The 24,174-nt window shown below is 34.4% G+C and overlaps 1 protein-coding gene across 6 annotated transcripts in view; it reads right to left on the minus strand.

Annotated features, from left to right (window-relative positions):
- The window catches only part of JMJD1C (jumonji domain containing 1C), a 254,632-nt gene that overhangs the window by 142,897 nt on the left and 87,561 nt on the right, over window positions 1-24,174 (minus strand). For all 6 annotated transcript variants that reach the window (XM_033130717.1, XM_033130712.1, XM_033130713.1 and 3 more), the window contains exon 2: window positions 13,314-13,478. Coding sequence is in view for 5 of the 6 variants with exons in the window: in XM_033130712.1 (XP_032986603.1) it covers window positions 13,314-13,478 (165 nt within the window). In the remaining variant the exon portion in view is untranslated. The remainder of the gene's footprint in view (window positions 1-13,313; window positions 13,479-24,174) is intronic.

The following is a 24,174-nucleotide window of genomic DNA, read 5'->3' on the forward strand; positions in this document are numbered from 1 at the left end:
CTAAATGTTATCCATTTTTTAAGCAAAGCAACCTAAAGATTGCTTATCAATAATAACAATGTTAAGAAAGCATTAAAGTGTCATCAAAGTACCAAAACGTCTTGGCAGTTCATCAAGACACGTAGCCTAAGCAGGTGTCATTGGGTCAGCCATGAGAATTCCTAAGTGTCATCTCCTCAGACCATGAGACTATGGAGACGTACTAGCTGTTTGAACTAAGACTGGCCCAGAGCTCACAACATGAGTAACAAGAAGCTTCATAGAATTCATAGGTATGATACATTTCTAGGAATAGTTTACTGGGTCAGGATAGCCTAGGCTTTAATTCCACATCTGCCACTCACTAGCTGTCGATCCACAGGCAAGTTGCTTACCTCATAAGCTTAAGTTACCTGATCCACAAAATGTAGATAAGGATGTTGTAAAGACTGAATTAGATGATAGTCACAGAAGTAATATACACAGTTTCTAGTATGGAGCAAAAAGTTATCAATAATGTTTCTGTGTTTTCAAATACTGTATGTCAATCATGTTCAAGATGCCCTAGTACTTGGGAAAAGGGAAATGAGATGTATTTATAAAACATCATCAATTCCTGTCCTCAAAGTGCTTAAAGAAAAGTAGGGAAGGCAGGCATATATAGCAATAACTATAACTCAAGGATTCATGTAAATATCAAAATTTTTAAATAAAAACTGTTATTCTTACAAAGAGGATTCTCTGATTACAACTAATAGAATTCTTAAAATGAAGGCGGTATATGAGTTGCTCCGGGTTTGTAGAAATTTAATAAGCAGAATTGGATGAAAAGGCTTTATGGGTGAGGAAAAAGCATGAACAAAAGAACAGATGTGTATAAATACACAGTATTTTTCTGGAAATGTTAAGCATAAGCAGTTAGGTATAGATAAAATACAGCATTGTGAGAGGCACAGGGGAAGGATAATATATAAACTTAATATTCTAAATTTACTGAAAGAATAATTCAGATTTCAGGCAGTAAGAATTAATGATATGTAAATAAACATATTATTAAACATTTTAGGATTTTTAAAACCCTTAATATTTTGCTCCGAAAAAGTAAAAAAAGCAATTGAACTTATAATTAAAAAGAAAAGCACTTACTACTTCTATATTATAAGCACCCTACAATGTCGTAAAAAATATCTACCTATAAAATTATGCAAAAGGAATAGAGATTTTTATTATTTATTTGAAAAATTTCTCCATGTTTCAATGGAATTTACCAAATAACAACATTTTCTGTAACACTGAAAAGTTCAGACTATTATAAATGCTTTCTTATGTTTCTTCTTCATGTTTTAAGACCGTATTATCTATTTTGATCTATTGTCTTGACAATCATCCTACCATTTTACTTACGATTAATAAATATGCCAACAATTGTTAAAAATAAGTTTTCTCCATTTTTCAAAGTCAAATAAGCTCTATATGAGTAAATGTATTTAAAACTTACAACAAATTATAATCTATATGTGAATAATTCCAATATATGGATTAAATTAGTACAACACTAATTTTAGGTCTGCAACTCCTAGAAAGTATTAATTTCACTTACTTCTAAAGCATCATATTAAAAAATAAGAACTGCATATAGACTCTTACCTTGAGAGCACTTGCTGGATGGGGGCAAACTTGAGCTGAAGTTTATTTATAGAGATTTGGGGGGAAACAATAACAGAACACAAAAGACAGTCTGCTCAAAGCCAGAAAACAAACAAGAGAGTCACCCCTCAGAAACCCAAAACCACAAAGGGCTAATTAACCGCACCTAGTGGTCAGAGTAAATCTACCTTGCTCTTTTCATTTTTGTGTATCTCCAAAGAAAGCTGGGTTGGTATGGAGCAAATGTAGCTTTAAAAGTAATTTCTAGAGTTGTAACAACAAACCAGCCCTCAGATGGATTCACTCCCATTACCTTAGTAATACAAAAACTTCAAGCTTTTAATTTAAATTAGTCTAAGACCATCATGATAGTGCCATCCCAGATATAGGGCAGACACAACAGCAAATCTTCTGGAGAACTCTACCTTTATTTTCAGTTTCAAAATATTCTCACAAAACTCTCCCAACCATCTCAGCCTGGAATAGGCTGTGTGTATGTGTGGGGTGTTTGTGTGTGTGTGTGTGTGTGTGTGTGTGTGCGCGCGCGCGCACGTGCGCGCGCTGGAGAGGGGAATAAAAAATTACCCGAGCACAAGAAAACAAGGTACAATGACTGACAGCCAGCAGAAACAGTAACAAGCTTTAGAAATGAGAATTAACACAGAAGTAACACAAAATTTTAATCTAATTAAAAATAAATGCCTTTCAGCATTTTGTTGAGGATGAAGACTTTGATTTTTAAAAAAACAAGTGTTTCTTTAATTTCTCTCAAGTGTTGTCATCCAGCTGACCTATGTTTTTATTTTTGTTTTGAAATAATTATAGACGCACAAAAAAATTAAAAAGAAAAAGTCACCTCGTTTTCCCTATCAGTAACATCTTATGAAACTATAGAACAAAATCAAAACCAGGAAATTGATATTGGTACAAACTACAAATACCACTTCACCGGTTTTACATGCACTGATATTTGTGTACATGTATGTACGTGTGCAATCTATTCAATTTTATCCTGTATGTAGATTCATGTAACCACCACCACAACCATGATAAAGAATGTTCTACCACAAAGATCCCTAGTGCCTTCACAACATTTATAAAACCTTGAAACAAAGCCTAAGCTGATTTACATAAGAAAAGGCGTAGAGCTACTTTTGGAAGTGAAAGATTCAGGCAGTTTTGTGGAAGAGGTTGAGAAGTAGGCAAAAAAGATTTTTTGAGGAACAGCTGTGTGAGAGTAGCTCTTGTTGGGGAAAAAGATATGCAAAGAAGATTCTGTAGTTCTGTTCTGTGTTCTGTGATGTCTTCTCTATTTACTTACTGAAAAAAGATAATGTATGCTCATGGATATTTATTTTAGATAACATACAATAAGGAAATGGGTACCAAGTTAGGAGACTGGCAGCCTCAGCTTTATTTGGACTATACAATGATGGAGTTTTCAAGATTAGCTAATTGAAAGCCCAATAAAACCATAATTTAGCTAAAACAGCAGGCTACATGCATCACTATTTTTCTAATATAAATTTGTCTGGTGCTCCAAAATTACTCATGTGTTCTTCCAGTATGCTGTATTTAAATAAAGACTCCTTGTACTCCAATGGAGGAAAAACAAAATTTAAATATGATTTGTTTCATATTTAAAATTGTAACAGTACTAGGGTTACAGAATCTATATAACAATACATAGCAGTGCTACGTAACAAAGGACTGCAGAAGATTTCATCCAAACCCATGCATACCGCCATTACACAGATATTACTGATCACTACACTTCATGGAGTACAAAAAAGAAAACAAACTATCTGAAAATAACATGTCAAAGATTTCCTGGCGTTACTCACCAAAAAGTGGGAGATACAGACATTTAAAATGATAAAAATATTTCTAAATCTGTAATTATTTCTTGATCAGAAAATGTTTAGACCTCCCTTCTTCACTATGAAAGTGAATTACATTGATATGCTTTACCTCCAAACGCTCCCCTGAAGAATAGAAAAGACCCTGGAAATCATTCTTATATTTATTGAAATCCCCAGGGGAATCCCAAGATAAGCACAATCGTCTTCCGGTTTACCCAGTTTAGAAGATATTACAATGATTTGGATAGGTATCTTTCACGGCCCATACATTTACTTCAACTTAATGATTTTAAGACATTAAAATCACATTTAACTCACAAGCATTAAGTTCTATCTTTAGTTTTAAAATACACTTTTCCAATCAGAAAACGCCAACTCAGCATTTAAAATCACATCAGGCATCACACTCCTCTGTGCAGCTTTTTCGCAGTGCCCTTGCCATGCTACCTACTTCCTTCCCACTGCTCCCACTTCTATAAACTTTCATCATATCATTGATTGGTTCATTTTCCACCTGTACATTTGCCTCTCTCCTTACTCTCTGGACTTCTTGAACAGAACATTCTAGTTTATTCTCATTTACATCCACAAAGCCTTAAATGATCTGATCAGGAATAAAGGAAAATGAATATTCAGTTTTTTTCCTTATAAAACTTTTCCAGAAACTAGGTTGACTGTAAAATACAAATGTTATTCCATGAAATTTCTCAATAAATTCAGTAACTGGCAGGGTATAAGCTCTACTATAGAAGAAAAAGCATTACTTTGGGAGATAGGAGACTTGGGTTCCATTTTCACTTCCGTAATTACCCTACACTTCCTTTCCTTACTGGAAAAAGGAGGACATGAAAATAGATGGTGATAGGAATACCATACGTAACAAGATATGTCCTTGTATAGTGCGGAGTTAACCTAACCCAAAGAGAGGCCTGGCCTTTGCCCTTGGCCAGACAGGTGATCAGCTGGCTTCTGGAATGTCCTGCCTAATAGGAGTGTTTCTGCCTGGAGTCTTTGGCCACTGGACAGTCTAAGAATGTGATTTATGATGGGGACTTTGGGCCACACAGTATCGGTTGTGACCTCCAGAGGAAGTGATAACGAAAGACATTAGTTCAATTTATGGGAGGAAATAAAGACTAAAGCTCAGATAAGCAGATAGTATGTGACTGAGCTCCAATAAAAACTGTACAGCAAAGGCTGAGGTGAGCCTTTGGGGAATCCCAACTACTCTCTAGTTGGCAATATTCTGCATAATGTCACACATTGTGGCTGGAAGGACATATTGAAGTCCATGACTTCATGGTCCGTATGTGGACCCCTCCTGTGCATAGGGTACTCTGTGCCCCATGCAGCTATTCCCTTGGATGATTTTAATTTGTTTCCTTTTTCTGCAATAAACCATAAACACGAGTATCACAGTTTTCAGTGAGTTCTATGAGTCGTTCGAGTAACCTGAGAGTGGGTTTGGGAAATGCTCAAAATTGTGATTGGTGTCAGAGAGAGGGCAGTCTTATGGGGATTCCCCTAGTACAGCTGGATAAACTCTGCAGTGTTATACTGAGGTTTTTATTTATATATTTTGTTGCTTAACTTTCACCGTAACTCTATATGGTAGGTACTACTATTATGAAGACAGTGAGACAGAGAGAGAATAAATCACTTAAGTTCATCCAGATATTAGCAGTAAATGGAAGAGTAGGGATTTGAATCAGGGCTTATGTTCTTACTATATTATGCTGCCTGCCTAGATGACTGCTGAGGTTCTCTTTTTCAGCAATTACGTTCTCTGAACCTACGACTAGATGACCTCTAGTCACATCAAGCCATATAAATCTACAAGCAAACAGTAATTCATACAGAATTAAAAACAAACCTTAAATAATCTTCATTATATAAATTGCCATTTTTATTAGAAAGTTTTAATTCTTTGTACTATTAAGGACAGATATTTAAAATGCTCCATTAACAAACATAAAAAGTAGCTGTCAAAATATATTAATGGAAGCCTAAAATAATCTACTAAACTAATTCATTTGAAGAAAACTATTTCCAAAATAAAATATATGAGTTAAAAGTTATTACATTAAAACTTCTAATTTCTTAAAAAATAACAATCGTTTTTATTGAAAAAACAAATTATACCAGGCACAATCCCACCATTCTAAAACAATGATTTCAATTACTTTATAATACTTTCTAATTACATAATTTTGATACTGCTATAATCAAGATTTATTTTTTTACTTGAAATTTGTTCATATTTCTCTAAAGTATTCATAATTATCATTTTTAAAGCTGCATATCTCAGAATATTAATTTAACAACATTGATAAACTGCTGGACATCAAAGTTGTTTCCTTTCTTTTTCTTCTTTAGTGGGACTATAATGAACATCTTTCTATATGTAACATTATGCCTTTCATTTTTGGATCTGCAGTCCTACCATACTGTCTGGATCATGTAAGGTGTCTGACAAACATAAGCTGAACTGAATATAATTTTCACTTTTTAAGAATTGTTTTATAAGGATAATTTCCTAAACGTAGAATTAATGAATCAAGCATATGCACTTCTTTATGGTTCCTACAACAAAATACTTTCCCAAAAAAATCACGTCATTTTATGACCCACAAGAAATGAACAGGTATGCTCATTTATTAGAATCTTGTAGATTTTTTATCATTTAAAATATTTAGTACTTTCTACATATAATTTGATTGCATAAACTGCTTTACTTTACAGAGAAATACAAATCCTGACAGTAAAAGTATATTGTCTTTACTAAGATTTCATTAATTACCAAAGTATAAAAACTAATAATTCTAATTCTGGAAACTCAATTATCAATATGTAAAAACTATTTCAAAGTTCAGTTCATAGTTGGAATGTGGCATGTCTTCACATTTTAGTAAAATTTGGTTGAGGTCATAATCTAAACCAAATTTGTCAATATAACAGCCAGGCATAAAGACAATTTTGTCCCAGAGAACAGTGAATTCTATTCTACTTTGTTTCTTTCAGAACAGAAAACAACTAGAAAATTTCAGTAGACAAGAAATCCAAAAGAAATGTATCGATAAAGGTTTATATATATATATGATCTGATTATAATTCATGGTCAAACCTGAATAACCTATCTATGAAGAAAAAGTTGCACTGGGAAGGAGAATTCTGAGCTTCCTAAAACTCCCGTCAAAAATTCAGATAAATTATTGCAGATTAGCATATTTAGTTGACAATGAATATATAAGTTTTTGCCTTCTACATATTTAAAATAACCCTTTCGGGTAATTTTACATTTCTCCCTATGACAATTTAAGGAATCGTATTTGTATCTGTACCCTGGAATTAGGGTATCTATTATAGGCATTTTTATTATTTGTTTTTGACTACTTGGCATATTTGAAATTGGTAACTAACATACTTTTTACCACAACTGGCTGATTATGCTTTCCTATCCTTTGATCTTAGTATAAGTAATAGCCAGGAAACTTGCTGTTACTCCCAGTAGGGTTCTTTTTCACTAGCTGGGGTAGAGTAAATTCATCACTTTAAAATATGCAATTATTCACTATCTAACATGGGTAATTATGGCATTGTACTAGACTCCCAGGAATAATACAAAAATGACTAAGACATGATTCCTGTCCTCAAAGAACTTACAATCTAAAAGAGAAAGACAGACATACAAACAGTAAATACAATACAAAACAGAATGTGCTAGTTGTTAAAACAGGTACAAAGTTCTACAGGAGCACAGGATGGTGAGATTAATTCTGGTTGGGGTGATCTGGAAGGCTGGGCCAGCAGAAATGCAGTAGAAAACTCTGCCCCTTAGTAAATGCAGCAGTGTTACAGCCCAGCTGGGTTAGGGTCGAAGCCCCACTCCCCACAGAAGGTTTTCTTAAAGGAGATGGAGCCAGGGCCCTAACCCAGTTAGGTAGGTGATTCGTTGATTTCAATTATGAGTGCCAACACTTTCTTTCCCTGGTGCAGATGTTATTTCATGAATATTTCATGAATATTAATAAATAAAATTTAACAATATATTAAGTAACTTACATAAAAATGTAAGTTATCTCGGCCTCCATCACCAGAATGGCCTCAGATAATATTCTGATCACCAACAAACAAACAAACAACAAACAAAGACACCACTTCAGCAAGTTACATATGTGGTGTTCCAGTACATGTTTAGTATTGATATCCTGGGAACAAAGATGAAGAGACAGTTCTGGAGAAGTAACTTCAGTATTATACTATCCCATATTTTGTTAAAGTTTTATTTTTAAATTTTAAAAAGAAACTTTACGTTAATGAGGTAACAGGATTTTTTTTTTTTTTTTTGGTCCTGTCATGATTTTAGGAACCTGCAGGTATATTGATGCTTTCTACTGATTTCTTATAATAAGAAGTAGACAAGATAATATAACAAAAATATGATATTTAACAGGTACCACAAGAGGGTTGAAACAACTAGAAAGAGAATAATAAACACAAACGTGGTTAAGTAAAAGAAACATAAAAACAAGTGTCATGTGCACAGAATTAGAAACATTAAATTTGTAGAGAAGTAAAGAGTATTAGTTTCCACTGTATCAAATTCTATTGCCACATAATATTTATCCCTAAAATTTCTCAAATTTGTAGATATAATATTTTGTTCTGCTGTATGAATTTTAAAATTCTGAACTTCATAACTGCTGCTTGTAGATATCCTTAAATAAGCCTCATTTTAATGAAAACATAGGGAAATAATAGAATCTCAGTCATATATACTATACATAAATGAATGTTTGCAAAGTCTTATGAAACTTAAAATAATTATTTTCTAAAGTTTACCAAGCATGCTTATTTCTATTATTTGTTCTATTAATTTTTACTACCTCCTGAATCAAAGAAACAAGACAAAAGAAGATATAACATGACTGTCGAAATTAAGGAGATATCTCATTACACAGACTTTCTTTAAATATAAGCATACAATTCAAAAGGACTTGCTACCATAAATTTAGCTGAGCAAACCATGAAACAAATATGACAAAAGATTATAGTATCTATAATAATATAAAGAAAGCTTGTAACAAATTTTAGAAAAACACAAAACCCTAAGTAATCGAAAAAAGACAAATTGAAAAAATACAATTTGCTAATAAATATGAAAAAATAGTCATCACATTAAAGAAATACAAATTAAAACAATGAAATAGTACTTTTAAATATCAAATTAGCTGATATAAAAATGATGAAACATAGTTTTGCACTCCTTAAACTGTAAAAATCCTCCTTTTGAATATGTTTAAGTTTTAAAACATGATGGTATGAAAATAAGTAATCAATGCTTGCAGGTGAGGGAACGGGGGGAGTTGGAGGTTAGAGTCAGAGTGAGATGAAAACACACATACACTTAATGGGGACAAGGGCAGTAAGCAGAACTTTTAAATAATTTGTGGAAAGTGTCAGAAGATTTTTAGAGTTTTGTTGTTTTCAAGTTCATACCCCCTCACCAGTAATTATACTGTGATTTTAAATTTTAAAAAGTGATACACAGATATATGTACTTATCACAGTTATTTATAATCACAAAAATCAGAAACAACTACAATACCAAACATTAAGGAAATGGATCATAATGTGATTAAATATTACGCAGCCATTAAAAACTGTTAATTATTACCTGCAAGGAGAAACATATAGAATAAGACATTAAGTAAAAAAAGCAGGATCTACAATTTTAATGCACTTACCTAAAACTATGATTATAAGAAAATAGAGATTTGTATCATGTTGCTTTGTTAAATTCATTTATTAGTTTTAATATTTATTTGTATATGTGAGTGTATATAATCTTTAGGGTTTTCTGCATGTAAGATCATAACATCTGCAAACAAATAATTTTACTTCTTCTTTTCCAACTTATATGCTTTTTTTCCCTTTTTCTTCTCTAACTGCTCTGGCTAGAAATTCCAATACTATCTTGAACAGAATGTCATCCTTGGTTGTTTCCGTATCTTGGTCACCGCAAATAAAGCTGCAATGAGCATCGGAGCACACATGTCTTTATGTATAAATGTTTTCAGATTTTTTGGGTAGAACCAAAATGTCCTTCGACAGATGAATGGATAAAGAAGTTGTGGTATATATACACAATGGAATATTATTCGGCGGTAAGAAAAGATGAAATAGGACCATTTGTGACAACATGGATGATCTTGAGTATAATGCTAAATGAAATAAGTCAGACAGAAAAAGCAGAGAACCACAGGATTTCACTGATATGTGGTATATAAACCCAAAACAACAAAAGAACAAGACAAATGAGAAACAAAAACTCATAGACACAGACAATAGTTTAGTGGTCACCAGAGGGTAAGGGGGGACGGGGTGGGAGACAAGGGTAAAGGGGATCAAATATATGGTGATGGAAGGAGAACTGACTCTGGGTGGCGAACACACAATGGGATTTATAGATGATGTAATACAGAATTGTACACCTGAAATCTATGTAATTTTACTAACAATTGTCACCCCAATAAACTTTAAAAAATAAATAAATAAATAAAAGAACGTCATCCTTGTATTGTCCCTGATCTTGGAAGAAAAGCTTCTAGTCTTTCACAATTGAGTATAATGTTAACTAAGCAGGTGGATATGAAACATAGTATGAGCCAGTTGCATTTCTATACTCTAATAATCAACAATCTGAAAATAAAGTTAACGATTTACAACAGCATCAAAAGAAATCAATTTCTTAGGAATTAACCAAGGAGGTAAAAGACTTGTATACTGAAAACTACAAAACATCACTAAAAGAATTTAAAGACATAAATAAATGGAACAACATTCTGTGTCCACAGATTGGAAGGCTTAATATTGTTAAGATGTCAATACTACTCGAAATGATCTATGGATTCAATATAATCCCTATCAAAATCTCAACACTTCTTGCAGAAATAGAGAAATCCTGAAACTTGTATAGAATTTCAAGGGACACTGAATAGCCAAAACAACCTTGAAAAACGACAAAGTTGGAGGACTTGCACCTCCTGATTTCAAAATTTACTATAAAGCTACAGTAATCAAAACAATGTGGTACTGGCATAAAGACAGACATATAGACCAATGGAATAGGATAGAGAGCCCAAAATAAATTCTTGCATGTATGTTCAAATAATTTTTGCCAAGGGTGCCAAGGCCATTCAACATAGAAAGGACAGTCTTTTCAACAAATGGTGCAAACAAGCAAATGAGAGAAGTTGGATCCTTATCTAAAACCATAAACAAAAATTAACTCAAAATGGATCAAAGGCCCTACGTGTAAGACCTAAAATAACAGAACTTAGAAGAAGACCTGTAACAAAAGCTTTTTTTCAGATCACTGGATTTGGCAATGATTTCTTGGATATGACACCAAAGGCACAGGTAACAAAACAAAAAAACAGAGCAATTGGATTTCATGAAACTGTAAAAATTTTGTGTATAGAAAGAACTGTCAACAGAGTAAAAAGGCAACTCACAGAAGAAAATGTTCACATATTACATCCGATAAGGGGTTAATATATAGAGACCTCCTAAAACTCAACAACATAAAAACATGCAATTCAATTCAAAAATGGGGACAGGACTTGAATAGACATTTCTCCAAAGAAGATACAAAAGGCCAATAAGCACATAAAAAGAAGCTCAACATCACCAATCACTAAAGAAATCAAAATCACAATGAGATACCACCTCATTCCCATTAGGATGGCTATTATCAAAAAACTAAAACCAGGGGCCGGCCAGGTGGCTCAGGCGGTTGGAGCTCCATGCTCCTAACTCCAAAGGCTGCCGGTTCGATTCCCACATGGGCCAGTGGGCTCTCAATCACAAGGTTGTCAGTTGGATTCCTCGAGTCCCGCAAGGGATGGTGGGCAGCACCCCCCACCCCCCAGCAACTAGGATTGAACACAGCATCTTGAGCTGAGCTGCCGCTGAGCTCCTGGATGGCTCAGTTGGTTGGAGCGCGGGCTCTCAACCACAAGGTTGCCGGTTTGACTCCCGCAAGGAATGGTGGGCTGTGCCCCCTGCAACTATAAAACGGCAACTGGACCTGGAGCTGAGCTGCGCCCTCCACAACTAAGACTGAAAGGACAACTTGAAGCTGAACGGCACCCTCCACAACTAAGATTGAAAGGACAACAACTTGACTTGGAAAAAAGCCCTGGAAGTGCACACTGTTCCCCAATAAAGTCCTATTCCCCTTCCCCAAAATCTTTAAAAAAAAAACACAAAAAACTAAAACCAAGTGTTGCTAAGAATGCAAAATAGTAGAGCCGTTACAAAAAATAATATGGAAATTCCTTTAAAAAATTAAAAATAGAATTTTCATTATGACCCACCAATTCCACTTCCAGGTTTATACCCAAAAGAATTAAAAGCATGATCTCAAAGAGATATGTACACCCATGTGCAGAGAGGCATTATTCAGAAGAGCCAAGAGGGAGAGTAACACGAGTCCATCAACAGACAAATGGATAAACACAATGTGCTATATACAAACAACGGAATATTTTTCAGCCTTATAAAGGAAGGAAATTCTGACACAGGCTACCGCATGGATGAACCGTGCAGACACTGTGCTAAGTGAAATAAGCCAGTCACAAAAAGACAAATACTTCATGATTCCACTTATATGAGGTACTTATAGTAGTCAAAATGATAGAGGCAAAAAAGTGAAATGGTGGTTGCCAGAGCAGAGAAGAGGGGGATGAGTACAGAGTTTCAGTTTTGCAAGATGGAATAAGTTCAATAGATAGCTGGTTGTACAACATTGTGAATATTCTTAATGCCACTGAAATTTACACTTAAAAATAATTAAAACGGAAAATGTATGATAAGCATATTTTACAATTAACAATTTTTTAAAATTCTGTGGTTTAAAAAAGCAGAGAACTATATTTTGAGAAAACATATCAAAGAAGGAAGGTGGCTATTCCTTAGTGGTAAAAGTAGAATGACTATGATTTTCAACTTTATACCATTTTCCAAAATTTTTATGTCTATATTTTTGTGTATATTATGAAAAAGATAAGTTAAAATTTAAGAGATTTAGTGATTAAGTACTGAGTTTTTAGTATTTCAAGTATTTAGTATTCAGTTAAAAAGGTTTTCAACAGACAAAAATTAAACAGTATTTCCTAATAGAAATTTTCTCCAAAATAAGTAATTTACGAATATACGCTAAGAATTCACTTTGATTTGAACTGTCTCTAAGAAAGGACAAAGGTTTTCTAAAGTTCTGTTTTTTCTTTACAATACTGAGGCATAGTTTTTGGTATTAATGATGTTACTGCTTCCTGTTTTTGAGATTTCTCATGAAAAATTCACAAATATATCATAATTACTCACAGGTTTTAACCAATTTTTGAATTAAGGTTTATATTAGGTTGGTGTAAAAGTAATTGCGGTTTTGCAATTATTTTTAACCTTTTAAACCTTCTGCACCAACCTAATAAAAAGTATCCTCTTATCGTCCACATATAAGTACAACTCAGCCAAGTTGTTCCACATTGCACACAAACCAATCATCCATCTCTTAGTAGCCTTTAATCCAATTTATATGTCCCCTAATTGGACATTTGTAAACTAAATATGCTGAAAGAGTACTAACAAACACACAAAGTTGTTTAACAAAATGAGAGCAGTATTTTGAAATTTCTGCCAGATCCTTCAGAGCTTCCGGAATATTAATCTATAATTAACAAGATAAATCTAAACTTAAATTCAGTTCTTGTTCTTTTAAAACAAACTGAAAATGCTTAATGAAACAGAAACACATCTTACCAATGCAGGCCACTGAATCTGTTTGCTCTTTGATCCCTGAGTCTGGCTAGGGTCGTTCCTTCTGGCCCAGATTAAGTGGTATTCCACCAAGAAAGCTGAAAAATCTTCATAAACTCTAACCCACTCTCGTTTATCCCATTCGAGATCATCAAATTCCACATACACCTATGGAAAAGAAAACATAAAACTCCATAAGCAATACAGAGTATGTATGATACTTCAAAATATGTATAAGCATGAAGTTGAATTAGAAAAGACATTAACAAATTCATTATTCAGATTAACATTTCTTTTAAAATCATTTAATTTCTCCCTAATCACATTATAACCTCTACTTATTTTATGATAAGAAGATAAACCATAAGTTTATTAACAAAAACAATTTACACAATGTTGGGTTAGTACAAATTGGCCAACATTGACTAATGACATACTAAATTAAAGTACTATGTCTATACTAATGATTCTAGTAACAAAGCTCAGAAATGTTTTCTATAAAGGACAAAATAGTAAATATTTTAGGCTTTGCAAACCATATTGTCTCTATCATAACTATTTACTTCTGACTCTGTAGTAAGAAAGCGAATATAGACATATGTAAACAAAGTGAGTTTGGCTTTGTTGCAATAAAACTTTATAATTACAAAGACAGGCAGCAGTGCAAGGATGGTTCAAAACACAAAAATCAATCAATGCAATATGTATTAATAGAATGAAGGACAAAAACATGATCATGTTGACTCAGAAAAAGCATTTGACAAACAACACTCTTTCATGATAAAAAAAAATACTCAAACTAGGAATAGGAAAAAAACGACCTCAATATAATAAAGATCACATTGAAAAACCCACAGCTAAGATCATACTAAATGGTAAAAGACTGAAAGCTTATTCTCTAATATAGGAACAAGATAAAGATGTTATATTTGGAAACTAAAGCTGATTCTCTTATACTCAATCACTCTACCCCTACTTGCCCCCCCACTTTCATCCTTTTTCATTCATTCTCTAAAATTCTCTCTTCATAGAGCTATCTTCCCTAGGACCTACTCACTTTTATGAGTTACATGGAAGGCAGTCCTGTTCCTACTTATCTTTTTCTTCCACCCATCTTTTGCTCCCTGAGAACTGAAGTGTTTCAGTTTCCACTTATTTATATCCTGTTTTTTCTTTTGGCCTCTCTCAGGTACTTCAGGATGTTGATAACCTCCACTTCAACTCAAACTTAGCTTTGAACTCCTCCAAGCAGTTATTTTTCACATAGTTTATATTATATAATCAAATACTGCCCTACAGTCTTCAAATATAATATCTTTAAATTATGGGTGCAAACTCACTGAGGGTAGAGCTGTTATAATGTATACATATAAAGTGCTTAATAATTATTAAGTATCTGATGACCTTTGCCATCATGGACTTTTAAAAATGGAGACAAAGAGATGTTTGATTATGAAGTTTTTGTGCTGCTGCCCATTAGGAAGCTAGTTTGATGTGCTTTTCTATTAGAACTGGGAAAGAGAGAAATACACTGTTCAAGGAGTTAACATCTGTTCCTAGTTATCCACACAAAGTGGAGCAGAAGCCCACGTTCACAGAACAAGACTGTTGGCTTCTTCTAAAAACACATACTTCGGGGTTGAGCTGAGCTCTATCTGTTGTTATGCAATGGTTTCAAATTATACCAATTTCTCCACTACTTAAAATCTTGTAAGATTCTTATAGTTAATTATTACATTGTGGTGTAAACGGGCTATTGGAAACTCCAGAAAACTGAATGAACTTGATAAATTACTCACAGCTTATTATTCATGGACAGCGCATGTTGCTCGAGTTGGCTCCCTCCCAAGTCCCATGGGAAGGATGCAAAGGGCCCAGGATGGACACCTATGTACATAGAGAAAACACCACTGACCTGGAGGGAAATTTCTACTTTTATAGTAAAGTGGAAGCAAGTCTGCTATTTGTTTGGTGGAAGTTATTATCTCATCTCTCATTGCTGCTCACTACAAACACATCTCTGAGAAATGGCCCTGTCAGGGTTTTGTGTTCTTGTCATATCTAAACAAGAACATGCAGGGATTCTTGGGGCCAGTGTTGAATTGCCTATGCCGACACAGATAAGATTTTGTATTTTGGCTAACTGAATCAGTAACTAATCCAGCCTTATAGTATATGGGTATATATGTGGGGAGAGATTTAGAGAAGCATAGTTTCTTTCCATAAATCTGCAAACCTACACAATATACTTGGTTGTTTAATTATATACTACTTTATAGTAAATCTCTCCTCATTCACCTGTTGGTACTTCTGTCTGCTTACTTCCCTGTATTCCCAACTAAAAGACAAGATCCTTGAGGGCAACGATTGGTATACCTTTGTTGTTTTTGCATCTCTAGTGCCTCGCACAGTGCCCAACAAACTAAAGTGTTCAGTCAATGTTTCTGAGTATCTAGCGCTGTGCAAAAACACATCACAAGTACAAATAAATGACTAATTTCCAATTAAAGAAAAAAGTCCTAAATACAACATGAATACAGTTGCTCTATTTATTTATTAACCACTACATTCATAATTATGTACAAAAAAAGAAAAGGAAAAGATTTCACTCCATAAACACTTCTGATTGCATATTAAGAGTCAATCATTATGAACACTGGAAATTCAAAAATAAAGAGATATACATTAAGAGTTAACGGCCATGGACAGTTGGTAATTAGAATATGATGTGAGAAAAGGGCTAAGCAAAGTAATAATTAAAATGATTATTTCATAGTAGACATGATAAATATATTTTTTTAGCCCAAGACATTAGAACAATTAATTCTAAGAACTGGTCACTGGTAATTAAAAGACTACCCATTTTTCTTTTAATACATGTCATTAAAAACAGATGTCAACATTCACAAATTCTCAGTTTTATATATGTGTAATAGCAGGCACTGAAAGAAGAGCTGTTAGACTGTCAAAGGAACCACTGGTAAGAAGAAAAAAGCGTAACAATAGTCATGCAATTCAGTTTCCTCTATTTTGCCCAATAAAATGAACCTAACCTTTGAACTCTTCAAACACAATTACTACCTATGTGGAGAATGTCTCTTTCCTTCTGCATGGCTTGATTACTTCAAAGTGGCAAATGGATTCTGGTCACTTGGTTTAGAGACCTATATTCAAATTACATAAATCAAACTAATATGCTATTAAAGCTAAGAATGATCACTTTAGTCTACATTTTAATTTCAGCTCTGCCACTTTATTTTAGGCCCCCTAAATAAGCCACAATGATTATTTGAAATGTTATAATGCTAACTTGAAAATAATAATGTGGGAATAGTAAAAATATTAGCTATATAAAAATCTACTAAGGCAACACTTCATCTTTTTATTTTAATGCCACTTTACAGAGAATGCAAACAAATATAACCATAATTCACGTCAAAAGTTTAAACTTTTATTAACATTAAGAGAGTCAAAATTAAATAGGCACTCACAGGAACTAGCCTAAGCTTAAACATAGAAATGCTCAGCACTACTCAATAGTCCTAAGGATTATTTTAAAGACATTGGTTAATCTTAAAAAAATAACGAACTGAAATACTGGAATTAAACCTGAGAAACACTTTGGCATAATCCAAAGTATAAACAGTTTGAAACAGTATTAATAAGTGACTTTTGGATTAATGATTTTGAACCAAGATTAAGATTTAAAATTACAATTTCTTAATAGATACTGTGGTTTATTATTTTCAGGAGTTGACTGTGTTTCTTTTAGTTATAAAAACCAATAGTAGGTGAATAGTATCAGTCTTTACAAGTACTACAAAAGATATAGGGCAGGCCTACACAGCGTAGGTGCTATAAATTGGCACGTATTTCACAGAAACTTGATTGCAGGAATTCAGATACTGTTCTTTCCATTTATCCAGAGGTCACTTAGTTAGCTGCATAGCGATGGCTTCAAAAGCAAGCACAAACAGGTCTTTGAATACCCCTAAATGATAATTGCCTAAGATCCAAACACTAAAGTATAAGGCTCCCAACCCCAATAAAGTCTGCGAAGAGAAAAACCTTTGATAGATACTAGGCTGCAAACTTTGCAACAACCTACGGAAAAAATGATGAGAAGAAATGAATATAGAGAAGAAGGGAGTAAATTACCCATGGTGGATAGACATCCATCCTTTGGAGGCTTACAAAGCATTTACTGTGACCGTGGTCTCATCCTATTTTATATGGGGTAAGGGAAAAGAGGTAAATGACTTAGATACAAGAAGTTGGATACAGAAGGTAACAGTATGCTTTCTGAAGACAATTTCTCCGTAATATTCTCTCTAGAAACCACACAGCAATAAGAATTATGCATCTTTAAATAGATAACCAGTATCTATCCTTCTCCCTGTCCACCAAGCTTGGTTAGTACAAAGAAGGAAAGGTCATTCAAACAAGTTAACAAGAACACTTATTTGCTATTCACATCACAATTAGAATACGCAATACAGACAAAATTAAAATTCAACTTAAAAAAAATTTTGTGTGGTAAACATATGTAACAAAATTTGCCACTTTAACCATTTTAAGTATACAACTGAGTGACATTAATTATATTCAGTGTTGTACAACCAAGACCACTATTCCCAAAACTTTTTTCATCATCCCAAACAGAAACTTTTACCCATTGAGCAATAACTTCCATTACCCTCTTCCCCAGAGTCCTTTGGTAACCTCTCATCTACTTTCTGTCTCTATAAATTTGCTTATTCTAAATGTTTCATATAAATGGAATTATGTAGTATTTATCCCTTTGTATCTGGGTTATTTATGGAGTATAATGTTCTTAAGGTTCATCTATGCTGTAACACGTATCAGAACTTCATTCCTTCTCATGGTTAATATTCCATTACATATATACCATATTTCCCTGAAAATAAGATGTAGCTGGACCATCAGTTGTAATGCGTCTTTTGGAGCAAAAATTAATGTAAGACCTGGTTTTATTTTACTATAAGACCGGGTCTTATACAATATAATGTAATGTAATATAACATAATATAATATAATAACATAATACCGGGTTTTATATTAATTTTTGCTCCAAAAAGATGCATTAGAGCTGATGGTCCAGCTACGTCTTATTTTCGGGGAAACATGGTATACCACACTTTATTTATCCGTTCATTCACTGTTGAACACTTGGGCTGTTTTCATCTTTTGGCTATTATGAATAATGTTGGTATACAAGTATCTCTTTGACTTCCTGTTTTCAATTACTTTGCTATGTATCTAAAGTGGTATTGTTGGATCATATGGTTAGTCTATGTTTAACTTTTTGAGGAACCAATAAACTGTTTTACACAGTGGCTACACTGTTTTCCATTCCCTCCAGCAATGTATGAAGATTCCAATTTCTTCATATCTTTGCCAACACTTGTTATTTTCTTTTTTAAAAAATTATAGTCATCCTAGAAGGTGTGATAAAATTCAACTTTTCAATAAGCAAACATTATATTCTGTGTAGTTACATTAAATTTGCCATGGTGAAATAAAATTGTTAAGTACAGTTCTAAAGAGAAGTCCAATATATATTTACACAAAGACACCTAAGCCGCTTCCAGTGGCTCATACTGTGGACAATCATGGCTCATACTGCGGACTTTCCTAAAATTTCTCCAAAGCTCACAAACCCCAAACAAGCAGTGTCTGGCCCTCAGTGTGTCCTACACCTCTTGTTAAACAGCCTCAAGCCTGGCCCTAGAGAGAGCCAGCCTTGGTTCACAGCTTAGCCACTCCCAGGCACCTCCTGGCTGAGCACAAGTGGCGACCATTTCCTATCACTTTGTAACTCATACCAAGTGGCCCCAGGCATGGCACAGACAGCAGCTTAACTTGGCCTGCACCAGGGCCCCTCCCAAGAGGCCCAAATACCAACACACTCAGTGTCCAGCTTCACACCACACCAAAGTACCACCATCTCCTCCACAAATGACACACCCAAAGGGCACACTCAGCAGGCACCAGGGCCCTGGCTAAAGCAAATCCTAGGTCAGCCCCTGCACAACAGCTCCTCCACTGTAGTCACAGCCAATTAGCCTGAGGGTCAGTCCCTCCCACTGACGTGCCAACAGCCATCAAGACTTAACTACAACAGGACACACACAAAACCCACACAAGGCACAAAGCTGCACTGGGCTCAGGTGACCAGAGAGATTGTGCCTCTGGGTCCCACAGGACACTTACTATATAAGGCCACACAACCAAGACTGGGAAATGTAGTAGCTCTACCTAATACATGGAAACAAATACAAGGAGGCAGCCAAAAAGACATATGTCCCAAAGGAAAGAAAAAAACTCCAGAAAAAGACTAAACAAAATGGAGACAAGCAATCTACCAGACGCCGAGTTCAAAACACTGGTTTTAAAGATGCTCAATGGTCTCAGTGAGAACTTCAACAAAGAGATAGGAAACATAAAAGTGGAGATAGAAAACAAAAAAAGGACCAGTCAGAAATGAGGAATACAATAACTGAAATGAAGAATGCATTAGAGGAAATCAACAATAGATGAGAAGCAGAGAATCAAATTAGCGATTTGGAAGGTAAGGTAGCAGAAAACACCCAAATAGAACAGCAAAAAGAAAAAAAAATCCAAAAAACTGAGGACAGTTTAAGGGGCCTTTGGGACAACATCAAGCATAGCAACATTTGCATCATAAGGGTACCAGATGGAGAAGAGGGAGAGCAAGGAACTGAAAACCTACTTGAAAAAATAATGACTGAAAACTTCCCTAATCCGATGAAGGAAATAAGTTATGAAAGCACAGGAAGTACAGAAAGTCCCAAACAAGATGAACGCAAAGAGCCCCACCTCAAGACACATCATAATTAAAATGCTTTAAGTTAAGGACAAAGAATCTTAAAAGCAGCAAGAGAAAAGCAGTTAGTTACCTACTAAGGGAGCTCCCATAAGACTGGCAGCTGATTTCTCAACAGAAACTTTGCAGGCCAGAAAGGACTGGCAGGAAATATTCAAAGTGATGGAAAGCAAGGACGTACAACCAAGATTACTCTACCCAGCAAAGCTGTCATTTAGAATCGAAGGACCTATAAAGAGCTACGGGGTGGGGTGGTGGGGGAGCTAAAGGAGTTCGCGACCACCAAACCAGTATTACAAGAAATGTTAAAAGGACAAGGATGAGGATGAAGATGAGGACAAGGACGAGGAGGAGGAGGGAGAAACAAGAAAGAAAAAAGATTTAAAAATATGAATAACAAAATGGCAATAACTACATGTCTATCAACAATTACTTTACATGCAAATGGATTAGATGCTCCAATCAAAAGATATAGGGTGGCTGAACGGATATGAAACCAAGACCCTTCTATATTCTGCCTACAAGAGACTCACTTCAGACAGAAACATGCACACAAACTGAAAGCAAAAGGATGGAAAAAGATATTTCATGAAAATGGAAACAAAACAACAATGAAAACAGCTGTGGTAGCAATAGTTACATCGGACAAAACAGACTTTAAAAAAAAGGCTACAAAGAGACCAGGAAGGACCCAGTAATCCCACTTACGGCTATTTATCCAAAGAAAGTACTAATTTGAAAAGACATACGCATCCATATGTTAATTGCAACATTATTTACCACAGCTAAGATATGGAAGCAATCTAAGTGTCCATCAATAGACAATTGGATAAAGAAAAAGTGGTACATATATACAATGGAATATTACTCAGCCATAAAAAAGAATGAAATCTCGCCATGGGCAACAACATGGATGGACCTAGATGGTATTACACTAACTGAAATAAGACAGAGAAAGACAAATACCATATGATTTCACTTATATGTGGAATCCAAAATACCAAAACAAAACAGAAACAAACTCATAGATACAGAGAACATTTTGATGGTTGGTAGATGGGAGGGGGTTGGGGGGATGGGTAACGGGAAGGGAGTAAGAAGTACAAATTGATAGTTACAAAATAGTCATGGAGATGTAAAGCATAGGGAATAGAGTCAATAGAATAGTTACGTATGGTGTCAGATGGGTATTAGATTTATCAGGATGATCACTTTGTATGGTATATAAATGCCGAATCACTATGTTGTATACTTGAAACTAACATAATATTGTATATCAACTGTAATTTAAAAATAGTTACTAAAAAAATAATTGCGAACTATTCAAAGACACTTAAGTTTCAATTACCTTTAAATATTCCTGTTATGTCACCTAACTCCTTATTACAAAACTCAGTACATATACTACTATCTTTTGGATAAACTATATATAGTATTTAATGTAATATCATTGATGATGTTGAGTGTCTTAGTTTGCTAGGGCTGTCATAACAAAATATCATAGATTGAGTAGCTTAAAAACAAATTTATTTTCTCAGTTTCGGAAGAATTCTGGCTGAGGACTCTCTCCTGGGGTTGCAGACAAGCGGCTTTCTGTGTGCTCACATGACCTCTTCTTCATGGAAATACGGAGGGAGAAAGAAACCTCTCCCATGTCTATTCTTATCAGGCCCCTAATCCAATCATAAGAGCCCAGGCTTATGACCTCATCTAACCCTAATTATCTCCCAAAGACCCCATCTCCAAATACCAACATAATGGGGGTTAGGACTTCAACATATGAATTTGGGGGAATACAAAAATTGAGTCCATAACAATGGTAACGTTAGCACCAGTTAAAATCTGAGTGTTTACAATGTGTCAGATATGGTTTTATAGAAAACTAAGGCACAGGGAAGGTAAGCAGTCATAGTTTTTAGACATTTAAATAATGATACACAAGTGAAAATGACCAAGTTTAGAATTCTTTGATTTTTTCAGTAGCAATACTGAACAAATTAAAACTTTTTGAATGGCTGAAAAGGAAGGAAACCATCAGTTCAGTTCTTTTTTAGCCTACGGAGGCTTCACAGAGACCGCAGTCATTTTAAAAGATGAGGAAGAGAGAGAACCAGCTTGATCAAACAAGGTGGAAAAAGCCTTCCAGGAACAAATTCTTAGAATGCTTTTAAAGTGTGGGAATCAACTAAAAGAGCTCTTCTATGGGTTAAGAGAAAAGGGATACCTGGGAATAGTTCACAAATCTGAAGGCATCAGTACATTAACTAAATAGTTTAAAAGAGAGGGGCAGCAACTAAAAATCTATGTTAAATACAAAACCCTGAATATTACAAATATTTGTTAATAAATCTCCAATATAATTTATTTAAAATAAGGCTTAAATTCTGGCCTTCGTCTTTTGAGGTGTGATTGGAGACTCTGTTAAGTATATTGTTTTTATAAAAAAAGAGGTCAGAGGCAGAAGGTCCCACAATATATGTAATTGTAACTCCTTAGGAGTAATTTTTAAAGTAGGTTAGGAATCTTATGAGAATATGAATATCAATCATCTTCTAAGTCTACGTTAGCTTTTGACTTTTTTCTCTAGCAAGTTGATTATTATCTTCTTAAACTCAGTCCTAGAGCTAAACAGTTTTGAAAATTTATGCTGACAGTCTTTTTGTTTTTGTTTTTTTGTTTGTTTTTTAATTTATTGGGGTGACAATTGTTAGTAAAATTAATGGCAGTCTTCTTTCAATCATCCAGTTGGAAAGCTATTCCCCAAACCTTTTCTACCACCATTCTGCTTCAGGCTCCAGAACCAGTAACTCCTTGAAAATTTTTCTGTCCCAACTACAAGATGCTTTGTTCTATCCTTCTTGTAAAAGAATTACAGGGGAATGAAAGGAAAAAAGGTATTCATAACATTATCTATTTAAAGTTAGAATGCGTAATCCCAGTGAAACAACGTTACAGGTACAGAAGAATAAAAGGGCAGAATAATATTTTATAATAATACTACAACATGGTTTTAGTATTACAGTTCACTTATTCTGTGGAATCAACGTGCTTTAGGTTGGCTGATCTGAGAACATACGCAATATTTAAAACATTTCTATTGAAAAACCTGAACTCACAAGTTTAATTCAGTAATAGAAAGTAACTGATTTGAGAACTTATTTGTGAAAAATATCTACTCATATGAAAATTTTTTTTAATGAATGTGTACATTATACTATTTCCACTCAATTACCCTAATTACACAATTTGAAAGTGTAGTTTGCATTACAGGTCTGGTTTCTTTAAGAAATTCATGGGTGCCCGGTTTGCCCAGTGGTTAGAGCGCAGTGCTCAGTGCTCATAAGACCAAAGTCACCAATTCGATTCCCACATGGGCCAGCAAGCTGCACCCTCCACAACTAGATTGTAAACGACTTGACCTGGAGCTGAACTGCACCCCCCACAACTAGACTGAAAACGACGACTTGACATGGAGCTGATAGGTCCTGGAAAAACACACTGTTCCCCAATACTGCTCAATTTAAACAAAAAATTCAGTCAGGCAAGTAAAATAACTACCAAAATACTGATTTTGAGACCAGTATTTGAAAACAAAAAATAAATGTACATAAACTGATAAGTCTCATTTTAATTTAGAAGTGAGGTTTAAACCACTTGTCTATAAGCAAACATTCTTGACAGTCAAGAAATAATCCTGAGGACCCAAATTAATAAAATAAAAATGAAAGAGGAGAAGTGACAACAGATACCACACAAATACAAAAAATTTAAAGAAATTACTATGTGCAACTATATGCCAACAAATTTGACAATCTGGAAAAAATGGACAATTTTCTAGAAGCATACAACCTTCCAAGGCTAACTCAAGAAGAAACAGAAAACCTGAATAGACTGATTACCACCAGGGAAACTGAATCAGTAATCAACAATCTCCCAACAAACAAAAGCCCTGGACCAGATGGCTTTACAAGTGAATTTTACAAAACATTCAAAAAA

Source organism: Rhinolophus ferrumequinum, chromosome 16 (assembly GCF_004115265.2).
Source record: "Rhinolophus ferrumequinum isolate MPI-CBG mRhiFer1 chromosome 16, mRhiFer1_v1.p, whole genome shotgun sequence".
Classification (NCBI taxonomy): Eukaryota; Metazoa; Chordata; class Mammalia; order Chiroptera; family Rhinolophidae; genus Rhinolophus; species Rhinolophus ferrumequinum.